Source organism: Tupaia chinensis, unplaced genomic scaffold, assembly GCF_000334495.1.
Source record: "Tupaia chinensis unplaced genomic scaffold, TupChi_1.0 Scaffold000557_1, whole genome shotgun sequence".
NCBI classification, from domain to species: Eukaryota; Metazoa; Chordata; class Mammalia; order Scandentia; family Tupaiidae; genus Tupaia; species Tupaia belangeri.
The window spans coordinates 1,607,527-1,626,787 of NW_006160069.1; the positions used below are offsets into that span (position 1 = coordinate 1,607,527).

Sequence of the window (19,261 nt, forward strand, 5' to 3'; positions counted from 1 at the left end):
TCTTATACACATTTATATGACAGCACTTTGAAGGCTCCTTAACTGATTCCTACCTTCTAAATGTCTCTGAAACACATGTCATTTTGTACAGAAAGTTAACAGAGTGAAAACTACATCTGTACTCTCGATCCAAAATGGAGACGGAGCTCCACTGACCACCCTCGTAAGATCTTGCTCAACACTGAGTTCCCTCTTCCAAACAAAATGCTTGGGTGACACATCATGAAGTTTCTTTCCCAAGCATGTAGCCTGAAGTATACTTGATTGCATCCTTTAGTAACAGTTCTGAGCAGACAGACCGTCCTCACCTGAAACATGTCAAAAACTTGAACGTAATACAAACGACATCTGCAAGGCGGCATAATGTTAGGAAAGAGCAGAATAGCGAGCCGAGTGCGCTTCGGAGTGGAGTTTCAGGGCACTTCAGGGTAGGGATTACTGCAACGGGTGAATCTATCTGCAACATCCTGGGTATTCTGATTTCAGATGGTAACCTGTATCTATTTTCAACTCCATTAGCCAAGGGCAGGATTCTTTATGGGGAAGGATAAGCCAGACAAATACTGTTTATTTGCTGGTAATCTATGCAGCAAATGTCCAGTACACATCCATTTACTTTATACCTAAAGAGGTACGTAGTTATGAGATAACTTATGAGATAAAGAAATACAGGCATTTGGGAGGCTTGCAGGGATTTATATAATACTTTACTTCATTTCCAAGGGAAAAAAAAATGGGAGAACTTATTCATATGAACTATTACACATGCCATTAGAAAAACTAGGGACATGAAAGACTGGGCACATGTGTCTATCTCCTTGGTTTGATAATGTACTATGGTCACAAAAGATGTCACTCCTGAGGAAACTGGCTGATAGATATATGAGACCACAGTGTATTACTTCTCCAGCTTCTCATGAGAGTAAGATGATTTCATAATACAAGTTTAAAAGCCTATATGTTTAAACAATAATGTGGTCCAGAGATCATTCATGACTTTTATTTATCCCATCAGAAATAACTGTGACTCAACTGAATACAACAATAGCCTCAAAACAGTCAGTTATGTGTTTCGGCTGTGCTACTTGGGATGTGTGGGACATAGGCATGCGAGTTACTTAAATTGTTAAGTTGGAGCTTTGTCATGTGTAATTCGGAGCCATAATGCCACAAGTTATGGTGGTGAAGAAAGGCCTTTGCCCTCTGCTAAACTGCAAAGTATCAAAGCATCAAGAGGTGACACCAAGAAAGATCAAATCAGAAAAAAATTGTTGGCTGGAATAATTCAATAACAAGTGGCTCATTATTACACGAACATATTGAAAGTCAAGTTACAGTTCTCCAATTGTATAAATATGGAGAGTTAAGAACTGATATAATTACTAAGAGCTAATTCCATCTTCTAGGAGTTTCACTGCAAAAGGCAATCTACTTTTTATAAAAAGAAAAAAAAAATATATATATATATTTAATTTGCTAAAGGGTATGTGCACTTGCCAGAGGAAAAAAGGGAAAGTGAGAAACATTTCTCATGGAGGACAGTCACACCACAGTCCCTTTTCTTGGGATGCTGGGACACACGCCTGGTGTCTCTCAAGCTGCTGGGTCTGGGACTTGAACCACACAGTCAGCCATATGGGATCCAGCTGCCTTAACCACCACTCCACCAGTTGCCCTTTTAACGTCCACTTGATTTGAGCACTGATAATTCCTGATGTGGAGGAACTCACGTCTCTAATTTTCTGCTCCAGGGGAAAACATATTTACATGCACATCATCAAAAAATAGCTTGCTCACCAACTTCATCCTGAATCTCCTCAGCCACAGCAGGTACATTGTAGAGAAAAAAAAACTGGTTCATGCGCTCATAAATCACACGAAGGTGTGTCATAACCTGCATCAGAGGATGACAACCCTAGGTAAATAATCTCGGGGTAGGAATAGTTATTTTCCTTACCAAACGCTGCAGACAAACACAGGCTCCTAAAATAAAACTTAACAACACTGCTGAAATGTTTAACTGAAAGGGTATCTTCTTTTTTTATTTTTTTTTCTAGTTTTTGGTCTCTAACTTTTGAGTTTAGTAGTTTTAAAAAATTTTGCCAGAAGACGAGTGTGCTTGCTGCTGGAGAAAGAGAGAGAAAGCGAGAAAACACCTTCCATGCGGTAAGGCTATGCCACAATCTCTTTTCTATTTCTCTTCTCGGGATTTTGCACACGCATGCACATATGCTTGTTGTGCTTCTCAAGCTGGTAGGTATGGGATTCAAACTGTGCAGATGGCCATGTGGGGTCCAGCCAGGGCTTTCAAAAAGTAAGTGCCATGCCACCAGCTGGTCCTTGAGTTCAGCTTTTAACACTTACCTTTAAATTTATCATTATACTGGTGGTTTGTAACAGTCAATTAAAAAGGCTTTCTCTGTCAAATCTGATTCTTAATATTGAGGCCTTTAAATGGCCCTTGATGTACTACACATATTTCTTTGCAAATTTTCCAACAGGTAAGAACATACTTTAATTTAGATCTTTCATGCTAACTTAAAATTTGTTTATTGAAGGAAATAATAATGTTCAAATTTCTAGATGTAGAAACCAGTTTCCAACCTTTTAGAATCTGGGAATATAAAAGGTGTTACAAAGGGCTTTATTTAGACTTACATTAAATCTAAACATTCTGGTAGTAATTTTTTGGAGGACTTTCCTTATGATTACCTGCCATAATTTAGAGGAACCAATTTTAGTTTATACCACTTTTGGTTTCTTCATTTAGTTACCAGTGTTTCAAATGCTTCTGTAATAATCGGTAACAGTAGAAACAAAATTTTTATATTAATTATTTTCATAACTCAAAATGTTAACCCATATATTGCTCTAAGACAAGGCTTTAGAATTTATTAGGTATTAGCACTTACCTGGGACCGGATCTGGGCAGCTTTCTTGGGATCTACCATGCGCACATGTTCGAAATGCTTTAGGGTGTGCTGCCTGTCTTTCTGTTCAGCTCGGACATATTTCTTTAGCATGTTGAACACATGACGAGGCTGTGGGGAAAATGGTGAAAATGTTTTAAGTTTGTGCAAAATATTCCTTCTTCCATTGGCTTTGGGTCAGAGGTCCCACTAATTCACTCCATAATGTGAAGGCATTATACGTTGTCTTCTTGCAATTCTCCCTTCTAATCATTTCTCCTACTCCTTTCTCAACAGGCAATTATTTAGCTTGGTGGCCTTTCCTTTGTGCGAGAACATTTAGCATGTCCAACACCAGGGCTTTCAAAAAGTTTGTGGGAAATGTATATTATAAAACTGTGCATGGGGCGCCAGCAGAGGCATAATTGTTACGTTGCTGGACTCTGACGTAGTTGACTGTGGTTTGAGATCTGGATTTGGTGGCTTAAAACTCATGCTGGGGGGAACCAGCAGTTAGCGTAATGGCTATGTCGCTGGACTCCCATGTAGTCGACCGCGGTTCGCATCCCGGACCCGGTGGCTTAAAACTCATGCCGGACACGTGTGCGTGCGTGCACAAGATCCCGAGAGGAAAATGGAGAAGGGACTGAGGCATGACCATCCCCCCTGGGGGGTGATTTCTCGCTTTCTGTCTCTATGTCTCTGTCTGTCTGGCGAACGCACGAGCCCTATAGCGAAAACTTCTCTAAAAGAAAAAAAAAAAACAAACAAAAACTCATGCTGGGCACATGTACGTATGTGCCCAAGAACCCAAGAGGAGAATGGAGAAGGGATTGCAGCATGGCCATCCCCCCTGCAGAGTGATTTCTCACTTTCTGTCTCTCTGGCAAGTTCATGTACCTTATAGCAAAAATCTCTTTAAGAAAAAAAAAAAAAAAAAAAAAAATGGGCAGGGATTTCAATTTCTTTTTGCACCATTGTAAACTCATATTTTAATTTTATTTCCCATGAACTTCTTGATATTCCTCATATGTATTTTGACTATCTTTAATTGGTATTTTCTTTTTAAATAGAAGAACTATACTACAGAAGGAGAAAATATTTTAATCTTTTGATTCAAGTTAGGTTTTCCTCTTTTCCCACCCAACTACACATCGGGGCATATATGAGACTATATTATGAAACATGCACAGCCTTAAGCCTAAAGTAATGTCGCACAAATAATCCCATCCTCAGTAACACATAACGGTACAATAATCACAATGGGAAAAATAACACCAATTTAACCACTGCTAATGTGTAGGCCAAAGAATAGATGATAAGGTCTTAAAAAGAAGTTCTATTTTTCTAGAAGGAAGGTCATTGCGAAACTGTAGGTATTTTACTCTGAAATTTAATTAAGTTCTTTCTAAGCCATAGAACAACAATTCTGTCAGCAACGATTAAGTTTCTTCTTAAGTGCTTCTATTTTTTTTCCTAATTGGTTCCACTTCATTTTTATTTCAGTTTTACATGAAAATATTCGCCCTAATTAAAACAACAACAAAAAGAATTTGGCTCCTTTGTCTTCAACAGTTCCACTGCTATCTGCATTCTAGTATGCAATTTATTTTTCATTAAAACAAAACAAAACAAAAATCAGCTTTGGAAATTCATGTCAGGAATAGAACTTTGCCTGTTTGGGCAAACCTAGTTATTATTGACAAGTATGTCATGGCTACTTTGGAGACTAGTTGGAATTTATTCCCTGAAATGGTGTGTGTGTGTAGAGTGGTGGGTGATGGGGGGGGGGTGTAACAATACTTTTGTTACGTTATCCATATTCTATGGGATGTTCCTTGTTAACTTAAGGGTCATCTACTTGCCTTCCTTTGTGCTCCCATGAAATGCTACTTAAATCCCCATTATTGCATTTGACAACATGTATTAAATTACTATGTCTCCCCCCTCCCCCCTTCTTTTAGTTATAGGGCACATGCACTCTCCAGAGTCAAAGAGACAGGACCAGAAAGTGAGAAACCACACCCCAGCAGGGATGGCCACACTGCACACATGCTTGGTGTGTTTTTCAAGTCTCCAGGTCTGCTTTTCCAAGCACATAGTCAGTTATGTGGGATCCAGCTGCCTTAATCACCATGTCACTGACTAGTACTGAATTATTTATGTTTCTTACTCCACTCTTCAAGCTGAGAACTACTGAACTCTTTCTGTTATTAGAAACCAAACCACATCACAAAGTGCCTGACTCAGAAGCTGCACTTGCTTGTTTCATGCCTGCCATAGAGGCAGGTTTCCAAACTTTAAGAAATGAATACACAGGGACCAGCAGATGGTGTAATGATTATGTCGCTGGACTCCTACATAGTCAACCACGGTTCTAGTCCCAGACCCAGTGGCTCAAAACTCACACCAGGAGCATGTGCAAGTGTGCCCAAATTCCCAAGAGAGGTGACTGGAGGAGAAGGGATTGCAGCGTTGCCATCCTCCTTGGAGAATGACTTCTTGCTTTGTGCCTGTCTCTGTTGAGTGCACATGCCCTATAGCAAAAATCTTTCTCTCAAAAAAAAAGGATGAATACATACAATAAAAATAAACTTGTGGTTCTGTGTTTTATGTATTTCTTTTTTCCCTAGAAGACATGTTCTTCTCCATAATCCCAAGAAAGATACTCATCACAGCTTAAAATATAGCTATTAGCAGTACATCATTACTGCTTTCATTTGTACTGTGAAATCTGGTTGATCTACAAATCAGAGAAAGATCTATTAAATCTTAGAAGAAGAAAAGTGAAAAGAGGTAACAATTAATCAGCTTTATCTAGAAAAATTATATTTAAAAGATGACAGATTTCTATGCAGTAACTTAATTTTTTTTTTTTAAATGCCAGCAATTAAAGGTTGACTGTGAAGGAGTATTTTATATGCAGGATTCAGGATCAGGATATTATATACCTTTGATGCTTGCTTGCTATTAAGCACCAACACTTAAAAAATTCCTCTAGTTTCATTACCACTATACCTCCAAGGTTGGACACAGAAAGGGTTGCAATTAATTGCATTTATCCATGTGTTTCTGCCTTCCCCTCACTGATGCAGCTGACTGGCTTCATATGCTTTCTTACTTGTTGTATTTCTTTTTTCTCTCTTGAAAATAATTTGTTTTGAAGAAAATAGAACTTTTTTTCTTTAAAGAGTTTAAATAAGAAAAACACTTCAATTTAAGAAAAGGATTGCTTTTCATCATAACTCCTTTTCAGCTAGTTACCTATGAATATTTCTATAATGCAGGCCACACTGCACACATGCTTGGTGTGTTTTTCAAGTCTCCAGGTCTGCTTTTCCAAGCACATAGTCAGTTATGTGGGATCCAGCTGCCTTAATCACCATGTCACTGACTAGTACTGAATTATTTATGTTTCTTACTCCACTCTTCAAGCTGAGAACTACTGAACTCTTTCTGTTATTAGAAACCAAACCACATCACAAAGTGCCTGACTCAGAAGCTGCACTTGCTTGTTTCATGCCTGCCATAGAGGCAGGTTTCCAAACTTTAAGAAATGAATACACAGGGACCAGCAGATGGTGTAATGATTATGTCGCTGGACTCCTACATAGTCAACCACGGTTCTAGTCCCAGACCCAGTGGCTCAAAACTCACACCAGGAGCATGTGCAAGTGTGCCCAAATTCCCAAGAGAGGTGACTGGAGGAGAAGGGATTGCAGCGTTGCCATCCTCCTTGGAGAATGACTTCTTGCTTTGTGCCTGTCTCTGTTGAGTGCACATGCCCTATAGCAAAAATCTTTCTCTCAAAAAAAAAGGATGAATACATACAATAAAAATAAACTTGTGGTTCTGTGTTTTATGTATTTCTTTTTTCCCTAGAAGACATGTTCTTCTCCATAATCCCAAGAAAGATACTCATCACAGCTTAAAATATAGCTATTAGCAGTACATCATTACTGCTTTCATTTGTACTGTGAAATCTGGTTGATCTACAAATCAGAGAAAGATCTATTAAATCTTAGAAGAAGAAAAGTGAAAAGAGGTAACAATTAATCAGCTTTATCTAGAAAAATTATATTTAAAAGATGACAGATTTCTATGCAGTAACTTAATTTTTTTTTTTTAAATGCCAGCAATTAAAGGTTGACTGTGAAGGAGTATTTTATATGCAGGATTCAGGATCAGGATATTATATACCTTTGATGCTTGCTTGCTATTAAGCACCAACACTTAAAAAATTCCTCTAGTTTCATTACCACTATACCTCCAAGGTTGGACACAGAAAGGGTTGCAATTAATTGCATTTATCCATGTGTTTCTGCCTTCCCCTCACTGATGCAGCTGACTGGCTTCATATGCTTTCTTACTTGTTGTATTTCTTTTTTCTCTCTTGAAAATAATTTGTTTTGAAGAAAATAGAACTTTTTTTCTTTAAAGAGTTTAAATAAGAAAAACACTTCAATTTAAGAAAAGGATTGCTTTTCATCATAACTCCTTTTCAGCTAGTTACCTATGAATATTTCTATAATGCATTTTGTTCTTTAAAGACTGTCACCAGCAAGCAAGTACACCAGGTGCTACAGCTCCAGACTGGCCTTAACGTGACTGTATTAACTCTCCATTTAAAGAATGGAAGGTCATTTCCGGTAACATTTGGGTCTTCCTCTTTTCTTCTACTATTGTCACAAACATCAAACATTTCTACTTGATAAGTATTAACATTAACATCCATTTAAAAATAAACATAGAAACCTCCCTTTTAAGCAATTCAGGTGGCAATAGCTTTCACGATACTTGAAGATTTTCTTTTTTTGGAGAGGTTATTGCAATAGGGTGTATGTGCTCACCAGAAAGACAGAGAGAGACAGAGAGACAGAAGGTGAGAAATCACCCCCCAGGGGGGATGACCATGCCGCAATTCCTTCTTCTCCATTCTCCTCTCGGGATCTTGGGCACGAATGCACACGTGCCCGGCGTGAGGTTAAATCACTGGGTCCAGGACTTGAACCGTGGTTGACTACATGAGAGTCCAGTGACAGTCATTACGCTAACTGCTGGTACCTGAAGATTTAAAAATGTTCTAGAGCTAGCCAGGTGGTGGTTATGTGGTTGGTTCCCAAAAGGCTGATTGTGGGATTAAGAGTCCTGGATCCAGCAGCTTGAAAAATACACTGGACACATGTGAATGAGTGCTCAAGATCCCAAGAGGAGAATGGAGAAGGAACCATGCAGTGGCTACCCTTCCTTGGAGGGGGGGCTTTCTCATTTCCCTTTCTCTCCTTCTCTTTAATGAGTACACATGTATAATAGCAAATAAAAAAAAAATTCTGTGTTATTTACCCAGCATAGTGCTTAATCCAACATGGGTAGTCAATATGTAGTTATTTCTTCTACTTAGTTCTCACTTCTTTCTCCTTCATCCGTTTCCTCTAAGCAATGGCAGTTCGCAATTAACTACTGCACATATGAATGACAGCATGTTTTAAATGCTTTATACATAGTAATTTATCTGATCTTCATATCTGCCCCATCACTGCCGTTCAGTGTTCTCACCACCTTATAGCTGAGGCACAAGCATAAAGGAGGTTGAGGTTCTATAGGCAACATGGCTGGCCCACAGTTACACAGCCTGTGTGCATTAGTGCAAGAACACACTGGCCCAGCAGCTCTCTGGCTCCAGGGCCCCTTCTCCCAATAACTATGTGATCCTGTCTTTCAGGGAGAATCTCAAATGGACCAAGCCAAAGACTGTCTTACAAAATAACTTACAGATCTGAAAATAAATCATTGATCAGAAAAGGAAGTATGTTCTCAGAGTCTTGACCTGAATTTCCAGTTCTTATAAGCTTGGGTAATATTCTTTTGGGGCATGTGGTTCAGCTCTATTTTTTTTTTTTTAACTTTTTTATTTCATGAGAGAGAAAGAGAGACAAGCACCCTCCGTAGGGTCTTAAGTTGTAATCTTCCCGCCAGCCTTCCCAGTCATCCAGGGTCATGGGCACACATCTGTTTGGCATGCATAGGTTGACCTGGGGACCAAATCCAAAGTGTCCATATGGCTTCCAGCAGTGCTACTGCAGCTGGGTGAAAGAGCTCTTAATTTGCACTTAAGATTCATTTTTAGCTTATTCAGTCTCTCAATTACTGTCCTACTGTCCTATTTTGGTAATTAGCTATACTTTAGCTAATACGTCAGAAGTAGGAAGAGCTTCAAATGAAAAGATAAAAAGGTGTCAATCAGCTTAGAAGTTAGGATTACTAGAAAATGTTTCAAGGTATTAGTTAAAAGTTAACTTTTGTGACAGTCATTGAGTCTAGTACTAATTTCAACCTTATCTTCTAAGATGGATCATTAAATGGTCAATGTATTCACACGTTTTTTTATTGCTTATTTAATACTGCCATTTCTGTATATGCTAAAGAAATATATCCCTAACCTGTCTTGAAAATCTCCAGAGCTTGATAATAAAACTGTCAGGCTCTCAGGATTCCCAGGCAATGGTTTCTACATGGGTCAAGGAGCTCTGTCAAGTCCACAGACAACTCTGACCTCATTGCTGTTGATGTGAGCTCAGCTGCACATTGTAAGTGCAACCGTAACACAGACACACAAGCCCTTTCTTCCTAATGCCTACTTGATAAGCAAAACCTGGAGACGTCAGATAATTCAGGACATTACCATGCCCCTCAATAAATGGATTACAGGGTTCTGCTTGGTTGATTTGGCCATGTAAACATATTTCTAGGAAACATGCTTAGAAATGAAAAAAAAAAAAAATCAGATTAGCTCCTATGTTGGACAGTAGCAGCTAAAGCAATCATACCAAATAAAATGATAATTGTCTCTACACATCAGACATAAAAACACATGCCTGATTTGGAATATGATTCATGCATTTTTTATTCAAATAAAGAATTACCCTCTCAACTTTCAGTGAGGAGACAGAACCCCCATAGATTGAAACTAGTTATTTTTAGAGCTTGATCATGTATCCCAGGGAAGCTTGGTTGTCTAGCGAGGTTTATTTTATCATGCTAGGACCAAGATGAATTTCTTAAAATTTTAATGCAAATACAGAAACATTCATATAGAAATAGTAGAGAAAAAAATACCTGGTATCTCTAGAAATAAATTCTCTTAAAGTAACTGCTACTAATGTGTGTAGCACTTTCACAATACCTACATTTAAACCAGGATTATCCATATAATTAGAAAAACAAACATAAGAATTATTGGCTCTTAAGAATATTGACAATAAGTAGGATTAAGAAATATTTTAAAAATCTTTATGCATATAATCTCAATCACCCACTATGTCTCTAACTCTTCTGTAACTGGTGATTTTTTTTCTAGAAAATTCCTCTTATTTCACAGTTAAGATATTCTGTGTATTAATATTACAATCTGGTTCTATTGGCAGTGGATGGGTAATCTTATTAAAACTTAAAGGGAAGAATAGAGAAAACAGAAGGAAAAGAGCTTCCCCAGGGGGAGTAATTATATCCAATCCTTTTTATGATTACTATTGTTTCTGAAAGTGTTAAGCCCGTAATTATACAGTACCTATTTGAAACTGATGGGGCACTTTTCAATTTGCACTGAATTCACATGGCAATCATGTTGCCTTTTAAAAAAATCGTTCAAACAGAAATTTCTTAAAGAATTAAGAAAAGGCATTGCTAAAATGGATTAGACATCATCAGCAATGAAAGCAAGGAGGAAAATAATTAACTTGAAAACAGAAGATTTACATTTTGGAACATTAACCATGTTCCCCTCTAGGAACAAGAGTATAACATATTTCTACCTCCTGGAACAGTTTATGGCACAGTTTGACTGCTAATAAATATCTGCTAATGAATGAATAACCTCGAGCAAAATATAACTTTAGAAACAGTTCCCAAAGTATAGATTATCCATCTCTCTACTCAGAAGAGCAGCATCCCCAATATTCACAAAACATACTGATAGTACAAACCCACTTGCTCTATCTATCCAGTGTACTGGGGTCCTGTAAGAAGTTCTGTTTGCTTGTTTGTTTAAAGCTTATTTATTTATTGAGAGAGAGAGGCAGGCACTCCCTTACAGGATCTTCACGCTTCAACTCTATCCTCAGCCTCAGAGGCTTGGACCATGGGTTTGCAGTATGCATATAGGGAGGTCATGGGACACGAGCTGAGGACCTCTCCATGTGGTTACAGTTGTACCACCGCTGTAAGAAGTTCACTTAACAGAGGAATCTTTCTCAGAAGTATTTAATGTGCTCCACAGCACTTGTAAACCAGTCTCACAAGAAAATTAATTTCATTGATTTCAAAACATAGCACATATTCTTTGTAGGTCTTGATATCGGATTAGTACAGGCAATTTTGAGGGAAATTTGATGGTCTTTCTCTATAGACGTTTCCCCCACTTCTCATACGTATTATTGCTTTTTCCACTTGATTCTTTTGTATCATTTCTCAAATGAAGCATTCCTAGGACTTGGGATGAATCACATACATTTGATTGACTGGTGATGGACACAATGACTCAAGGCCAATCATGTCCGATATATAGCTTTTTATTTGATAGTGCATGTGGGAAGTATATTAAAACATGACTATTAGGCCCTATTGTCCCACTCCCTAGTGCTGTGCCTAATCTTGAAATCTGGCATCTTATCATAATAGACACTTATGCCTTAAACCATTTTCTAATGGGAGGGAAGTGAGCTGTCAAGAGCTTTTAAAAGCCCTGGGCATAATCCTGCCAAGAAGGAAGTAAATGACTCAACAGTAGGAGAAGCGCCCTAACTGTTCCAGGTCACAAGGAACTTATTTAGAAGACATTCTCCTGGAGCATTAAATTGCACTCTCGGGGTTCCCAAAACTGTTACAGGGGACATTAATCACCTACCAAGAAAATGGCAATTCTCTATCTTCTTCACAAATACATTTGAGGCCTCTAGTGTCATAGCTCAACACTTCAGATTTCAAGAAATTTTGAGCATATAATGTAAAATGCTCAAAAATCGCCTTGTGCAGGTTAAAAATACAGAGGCGTTAAACTTCTCTGTGCTTGAGATGGTCTCAGTAGAGCTCGTTTTGGTACTTCGACCCTTAACATTTCAAAGGCAATTTTGCTGTTGGAAGAAACATTGAAAAGAAAAAAGGGGGATGCCTCTATGGGAACCTTTGGAGAGCAACCTTATTTTGTCTTAAGGATAGGAATTGAGCTACCACAACATTTATCTGCTTCTATTTCTTAAGGAAATCACATATATATAAGAAGACACATGACAATTCTGTGCTGAGTTGAACATGGAAGTCTTGAAGATGCATCAGAAGAAACAGCAGTAGATTCTCACACACTCCCCCATTCAATATTTTTCAAGTCTGATAATATCGATGGCACAGATGGAAAAGTACTGGATTAATCACATTTCGAACCCACTTAGTTTATATTGCCAGAGCAAAACCTCTGCACCCTTCCCACCACATCCAGCTTACTGCTTTGAATTTGACCTTATCCTATAACAGAACACAGTGGTATCAAGGAGAGAGCAAGTCATGTCCCATCTGTCCCCTCCGTCACTTGGACACAGAGTGCTTTATAGAAGGGACGTGTTACCAAAGCCTCATGTATTTCACCCTAATAATCTTTCCCTTTTCAGGGAGGAAAACAATTTTCTACTTTACAATCTCATCTCAACCTTCAACGAATCCTTGTTTTACTAATTATGTCTAACAAAAGCAAGAACAACGTTAATTGGAACAAGAGCAGCAACATCAACTCCAATGTGCAGATGAAAGAGGAGGAATCCCTTGTTACTAATTAGGGTTATAGAGATAGCAAACCTAGGAATTAAAGACAGGTGTTTACGCTGTAGTACTCCATAAAAAGGCAGAGAATAGTGATTTTAATCCTGACTCTCACAAATTAGTGACCTTTTGTCAAATCGGGCAGGTTTCCTAACTTCATTCTGGGATATTTTGCTAGTTCTTAGAAATAATTTATTTTGGTTAAACAGGCCCAATAAATTAGTCAAGTGTTAAACCAAACGGTATTGGCCTGAGAAGGCTCCACACTCAGATACTTGAGTTCTAACCAACCTCACTTAGGAGTCAGGTTCCTTAACAAATCCCTGAATGGTATCCAGTCATAGCGGCCACATGTCAGTCAGATAGCCCACCCTTTAAACTGTGTTCACACAGGCAAACACTAAGCTGTCACCAATCCAGCTGTTTCTCTACCTTGCTTACTTCACTTCCAATTTTTGGATGTCACTTTTCTTTTCCTGCCTATAAATGTAATTTGAATAAGTGGAAACTTGGGATTCCACGGAAGTCCTTCTAGGGGCTCTGCTACATCAGACAAGTCTAAAGTTTTTATTTTAACAGAAACTAATAAAGTAGTGAAGATGGCAACTAAAAATCAGTGGAGACAGCATATAGAACTGAGAGTAGGCCCCATACATTGAACTCTCCCCTCCCCTCTCCTTCTTTGCTCTGTCCCCTGAGACCCAGCTGCTGGTCTGGCTGGGACTTCTGAACATCTGTGACCATGACTTTCACCTCATGGAACTAGCTCACAATCAGGTTGTTCTGGAGCTTTGTGCACCCCTCCACATGAACATCACAAGATTAGGGGGACTAAGTCCTGACCAGTGCTGATTCTGTTCATTGATAAGCTAATCTTTTATTGTAACCTTCAAGCAACGCATGTACAAATGAGACCCCTGTCTTGGTGCAGAATGTGCATTGATCTTTAACTGATTTATAAGTGCACTGTTCCTACTGAATAAAGCCTGACTATGCTCACGACAGCACGGACTTCTCTCACAGCCACATGGGAGCATCCTTTCCTACGCAAGTGAACTCATGGCTTTCCCTGCTGGACCATTAACTGTGTTCCTCGGGATCAGTAAACATTACTCGCGAGCCCTACGTGGTGGGGCTCCCTCTTATAAACTAACGTTTAGCATGTGACTCAAACCCATGATTGATGCTTTCTGACAACATTAGCATGCACTGGACAGAGTTTAGACTTTCTGACCTGAGAGCACAGGTCAGAAAGGCCAGGAACCGTTTGGACTTATATGTCCTTGAGTCTTGTTTCGTCAAACAGTGAAACATGCTGAAGTTTTTAACACGAACAGGATTATTAATGCAGCCCAGAAGGCACAGCCCACAGAGTTGCAGAAGAAATCGTAAACAAAAGATGTTTCCACACAGACTTGTAAAGATTTGTCAAATGGTCTGATCATCCAACCAATGTCAACGGTGACATTTTCTTGACTTTTAAAGAGAAGATTTACAGCAATCTGCTTTACTTTTGTATATCCAGATTTGGACTTTGGCGTTCTTATATCCCCTAACTGGTTAACATGTTCAAAGATAAGGGCATTTATATCATTTTTTTCATTTCACCTCTCTTCCTCCTACACTTGGCCAGTGTTGTGACCTGCTGGAAATTCCATAGGCTCTTGTTGATTTGAAAACATCTGGGAATGGCCTTGTACCCTCGTGGTTATGAGAGTTAGCTCTCACATGACAGATGGCAGGGTTTGAATCTTGGACCCAGTAGCTTGGAAAACATGCAGGGCACATGTACATGTGTGTCCTAAATCCTGACAGGATGGCGAAATGGAGGAGAAAGGACTGCACGTGATCAAGACACGTGGGGAGGGCGGTTTTCTCCCAGTCCCTTTCTCTCCTCTGTAGAGTATACATGCCCTCTGGCAATTTTAAAAAAATTGTGTAGTGAAACTCAAGGTAAAGCTTCTCCAAATCCAAATGAGAACCATGGCTAAGCTTTACAAATGAACTCTTTGAAACCAATATGACACTTTGCATTGTGTGTGTATGCATGCACATGTACATTTGTCTATGGTGAAGATTCTTTTGCTACCTGGTAAAACTGGGCAGGTGACTACGCACTGAAGCTTTGTGTGATGTACTATGCATTTGTCAAAAGGGAAAAGTTCCTATTTTCACAGTAGGTTTTCATTTTAAAGGACGAATTGAAAGTAGGAACTAACATATAAATATGTATGTTTGCTGGAAGGAACAGCATCCTGGTGCTGTATGTCTGACAGCATCTGATAAAGAGCATTTCTTCTGAAGGCAGTGACCTAGAATGTTCAGTGGTGGAAGGAATTTGGATGATGGTCTTAGAAGCACAGGATAGCTTTTATGATAATGACTTTCCAACATACTTCCTTTTCTATTGAACTTAATTAAAAACACCAGTGTCTTTGGTTACATACTTGCTGTTGAGCAAGATCTGTCTACTGAGCTTGGTAAGCCTTCGAAACAAGGTAGGGAGGTAATACTGAGAAGTTTTTCTGAAATAGCGCACATGCCACTTGGTACGGTTCACCGCATTTTATCTAAGACATGCAAATTCTCCTGTTTTTCTTTCCACTGACTATTTGTCACTGGGTTTGTCCTAAAAAGCTCTGAAGTTAATGATTCCCCCTGTGGTCACCAATTCGTATAAATCTCAACTAAAAAATAAATAAAAAGTGAGTGAATAAATATGAGGAGACTTCAAAAAGTTTATGGAAAAAATAGAATTAAAGTCTGAGCTTTTTGGTGCAAAAACTGTTTTGAAATACTGCATAGGTTTTTCATAATACACATTTTCCATTCACTTTTTGAAGCACTTATGAAATACACCAATGCTGGTATAGGGTAATTATTTTTATTTCTAAAAGATAATTTTTAACCTAGTAGTGACTTAACTTTTAAGTATATTCTGATTAGCTTTATAAAATTTTAATTATACTCAAAACTTGCTGGTAGAATACCTTAACTCTTGTAATATTCAACTCTCTTCAGATTAAGAATTCAGCAAATAAATATTAACGTATTTATCATCTATTACATTGAGCTACAGACATTCATATTTATCTTAAAGATATATGGCATTTACATATATTCTATAAAATGTTTGATATTTCTTTTGTGACCAAAAATGAATACCAAATGAGTCATAGAGAGGGCAGCTAGCAATACCATATAAAAATGAAATTTAGCACCTCAATTTCTTTTTTGCTTTGGAAATCTTAGAGTTACACCAATACCTCTATCGGCTAAAGACTGATTAGTTGGAATCAACGTACCATAGCTACTAAAAATTGATCAGCTGGGGGCCAGGCAGGTAGCATGGTGGTTAAGGGCACTGGACTCCCACATGGCTGACCGTGGTTTGAGTCCTGGACCCAGTGGCTTGCTTTCTCTCTCTCTTCTCTTCTCTCTCTCTTTCTCTGTCTCTCCTCCTCTCTGGTCAAATTAAAATAAATAAATAAAGTTCAATTAAAATAACTAAAAAAAAAATGATTAGCTGGTTTTTCATGCCATCATCAGTTTGCCTGTGACAAAACATCCATTAATCATTGTCCTTTTTTATCTCCAATGATCACTGCTTCTTTTTTTTAAATAATTATTTTATTTTATTCATCATTATTATTATTTTAATTTGCTACAGGGCACATGTGTTCCCCAGGGAGAGAGAGAGAGAGAGAGAGAGAGAGAGAGAGAGGGAAAGCAAGCTGCCAAGTTCAGGCAGCCATGTGGGAGTCCAGTGCCTTAACCACCACACCACCTGCTCGCCCCGTCTTCTTCTTAAACATTTATGGCCCCAGTGCTAAAATTCACCAAATAGCATTGAGCAAATTCTCAATTTAGTGACAAAACCATGCTACTTAATGAAGACTCTTACAACATTAGCATTCCACCAAAAAATTCTATGACAAAATTTTCAGGAATTTCTGGAAGATTTAATACTCGCTGATCTACTAAGAAGTGAGGAAAGAAAAGATCCTGGTACCATAAAAATTGCTGTAGTTTTTTTCCCCCAATTAAATATTGAAAGTCTGAGTGTGAAGTAGCAGATAACAGCATGAGATAAATTTCAGTGTGGATAAGAAGGCCGCGATCGTGAGCACTGGAACAGTCAAAACAATGAAACTGCTGCACATGCAGATGTGCATGAATATGTTGCTTGATTCTCACTTCCACTTAGAAACTGTTTAAAAGTAGTTGAATTAAGAGTAATAGTAATGATGTTGCCTAAGTGAAAAACTGAGACTAAATTTATAAAATTTAAATTTATAAAAGTACCGAATATCTCAGTTTGGTTATTTACTTCTCATCTTCAAGACATCTTCATTCTTACTGATGAGATGCTAAGTTTCTCCAGCTCTAGGCCTGCAGTGGACAGACTATTTACAAAACATAACCTCTAGCCAACCTTTGGTTTACTAGTGCAAGACCTCGCATTGTGTCTGATTTCTCTTCAGACGACAAAGAATGTTCAACCGTCAGAAAGCATCATTATCTTTTTTCTACCTATAAGGGAGAAGTAGGACCCTGACAGTCACAAGAGGGAAGGCTTGGACAGTAATTCTCTATTTCATGAAGCCACAAACGTTAGACTATACTCCCCCCAAGAAGCACCCGACTAGAGAGAGCTAGTTAATAAATGATGATCGTTCGTTCACTTTAAGTGGTACTTAAGTCTGGTGGCTTGGAGGTGTGCAATACAACTTCAGAAAGAAATTTAACTATGGGGGCGGGGGGGGCACATAGAATTCCCTGATATATCCTATGCAAAAAGTATCTACACATTTTAAATCATCTCTATATTACTTGTAAGTAATTTTAGCATCAGATATAAGGGAAAAGAAAAATAAGTAAACTTTTCAACACCTTGCTTTTAGGGGACTACTTCCTCCTTTGCTTGGTAACAATTAGTGTGACCTGGCATCCATGGTAGGTTAGATCTGTAGATGTGGAACCCATGGATATGGAGGTCTAACCATAAGAAGGTTAAGAGGCTGGCTCTTAGAGGAGTCACTAGCCTTCAAAAGAGGAAGAGTTTATCCTCAGGGCAAAGTCATAGCTTTCTCTATGTTTTTCCTCCCTGGGAAATAGAAAAGTTTTAATTATTGTAATATTTGAAGTATTTATTTTATAAAATATATTTGATTCTAAATATGTGCCAGGTAATGCAGTTTTAGGTTGGCTATTCACGTACTGGCCTATAGGAACATGAAGACTCAGGGACTAACAAAGTGAAATCTGCAGTAATACAAGGACTTCTAGTTACACAGAACATCACCTTATAACAATGACAAGATCAGATCCAAAACTATGAATGAATGAGTGAATTAAATCTGAGTTTCAGAGAGACTGAATATAATCCATATTGCTTCAGACTCCCATGTTTGGAAAGGCTAGGAGTAAAGGATTTGGTAAAGATTAGGGGAATAATTATTCTAAAAGTGTTAACATCTATAGAGAAACCACTTTCATTAATTTATTTACTTATATTCAAATAAAATTTACTGACTATTTTTGTATTTTGCAGGCACTACATTAATTACAAGGGAGATTTCAAAAATATTTACCTGTGGCCCCAATTACAAGATGTGACCTTCCTTAGACAAGCACTGACAACTTCCTAATTTATGTCTTTCAAGAGGATGTTTAAAAGTCCTCAAAGGATTTAGAATCTTCTTGTACTTTCTAATGTGCAGAGCTAAGTGTACTGTCTAGCCATATGTTAAATTTAAACAAATAGAAAATCCCTAGAGGAGACTAAAAGAGAGGGGATGGTAGCGTTGTCATCCCACCTGCAGGGTGACTTTTCACTTTCTCTCTCTGTCTCTCTCTGATGGCAACAAAGTAAAATAAACAAACAAACAAATACATGTACAAAGATGATTACTTAAAAATTGCAGGTAATGCTCCAAGATTTCAAGTCCATAACTTACCCAAGGCCATTTCTTTTTTTAATCACAAAGAAGAGATTTATGCATTTTGGGGGTAAATATTTTCTCCCTAATATGCCAGAGGGTCTATATACACATCAATGAAAGAGAAAAAGAGGAAGTGCCCCACCAGTCAGGCCTGAGCACCCAAACTCCCTTTCCTCCATTTCTCTATCCCATCAGGATCCTGCATGTTTTGCAGCACGTCAGAGCTGGTAACCAAGCCAAGTCAGTCACGTGGGATCTGGCTCCCCGTAGACAGCGATGAGTAACTGCGCTGTGGGGCCAGCCCTCTAAGGTAAAAATTTAACAGAAATCCTTGGATCAAACAATAACAACACTTTTTCTTTTTCCCAGTACAACAGTTCTTCTTAATCCAGTTTTAAATTTTTATTCCAAATAAACATATCTAATTCCATATGAAATGTTGAATAGGCCCACAAACAAGCACCATGATGATGGATCTAAAATTATCTCCCTGAATAAAAGATGAAATTTTGGCAAATAGTCATCTTGCTGCTGCTTTTCCTGTGATGGCAGCTGAGATGAAATGGAAAGATTTAAAATGTGCATTTGTTCAAGAATCTA

General features: G+C 38.2%; 1 protein-coding gene across 6 annotated transcripts in view; it reads right to left on the reverse strand.

Annotated features, from left to right (window-relative positions):
- APP (amyloid beta precursor protein) overlaps positions 1-19,261 on the reverse strand; it is a 235,378-nt gene that overhangs the window by 65,556 nt on the left and 150,561 nt on the right. For all 6 annotated transcript variants that reach the window (XM_006157706.2, XM_006157705.2, XM_006157701.2 and 3 more), the window contains 2 exons: positions 2,913-3,041; positions 1,798-1,894 (listed from right to left, as the gene is read on the reverse strand). In XM_006157706.2, the coding sequence (XP_006157768.1) occupies positions 1,798-1,894; positions 2,913-3,041 (226 nt within the window). The remainder of the gene's footprint in view (positions 1-1,797; positions 1,895-2,912; positions 3,042-19,261) is intronic.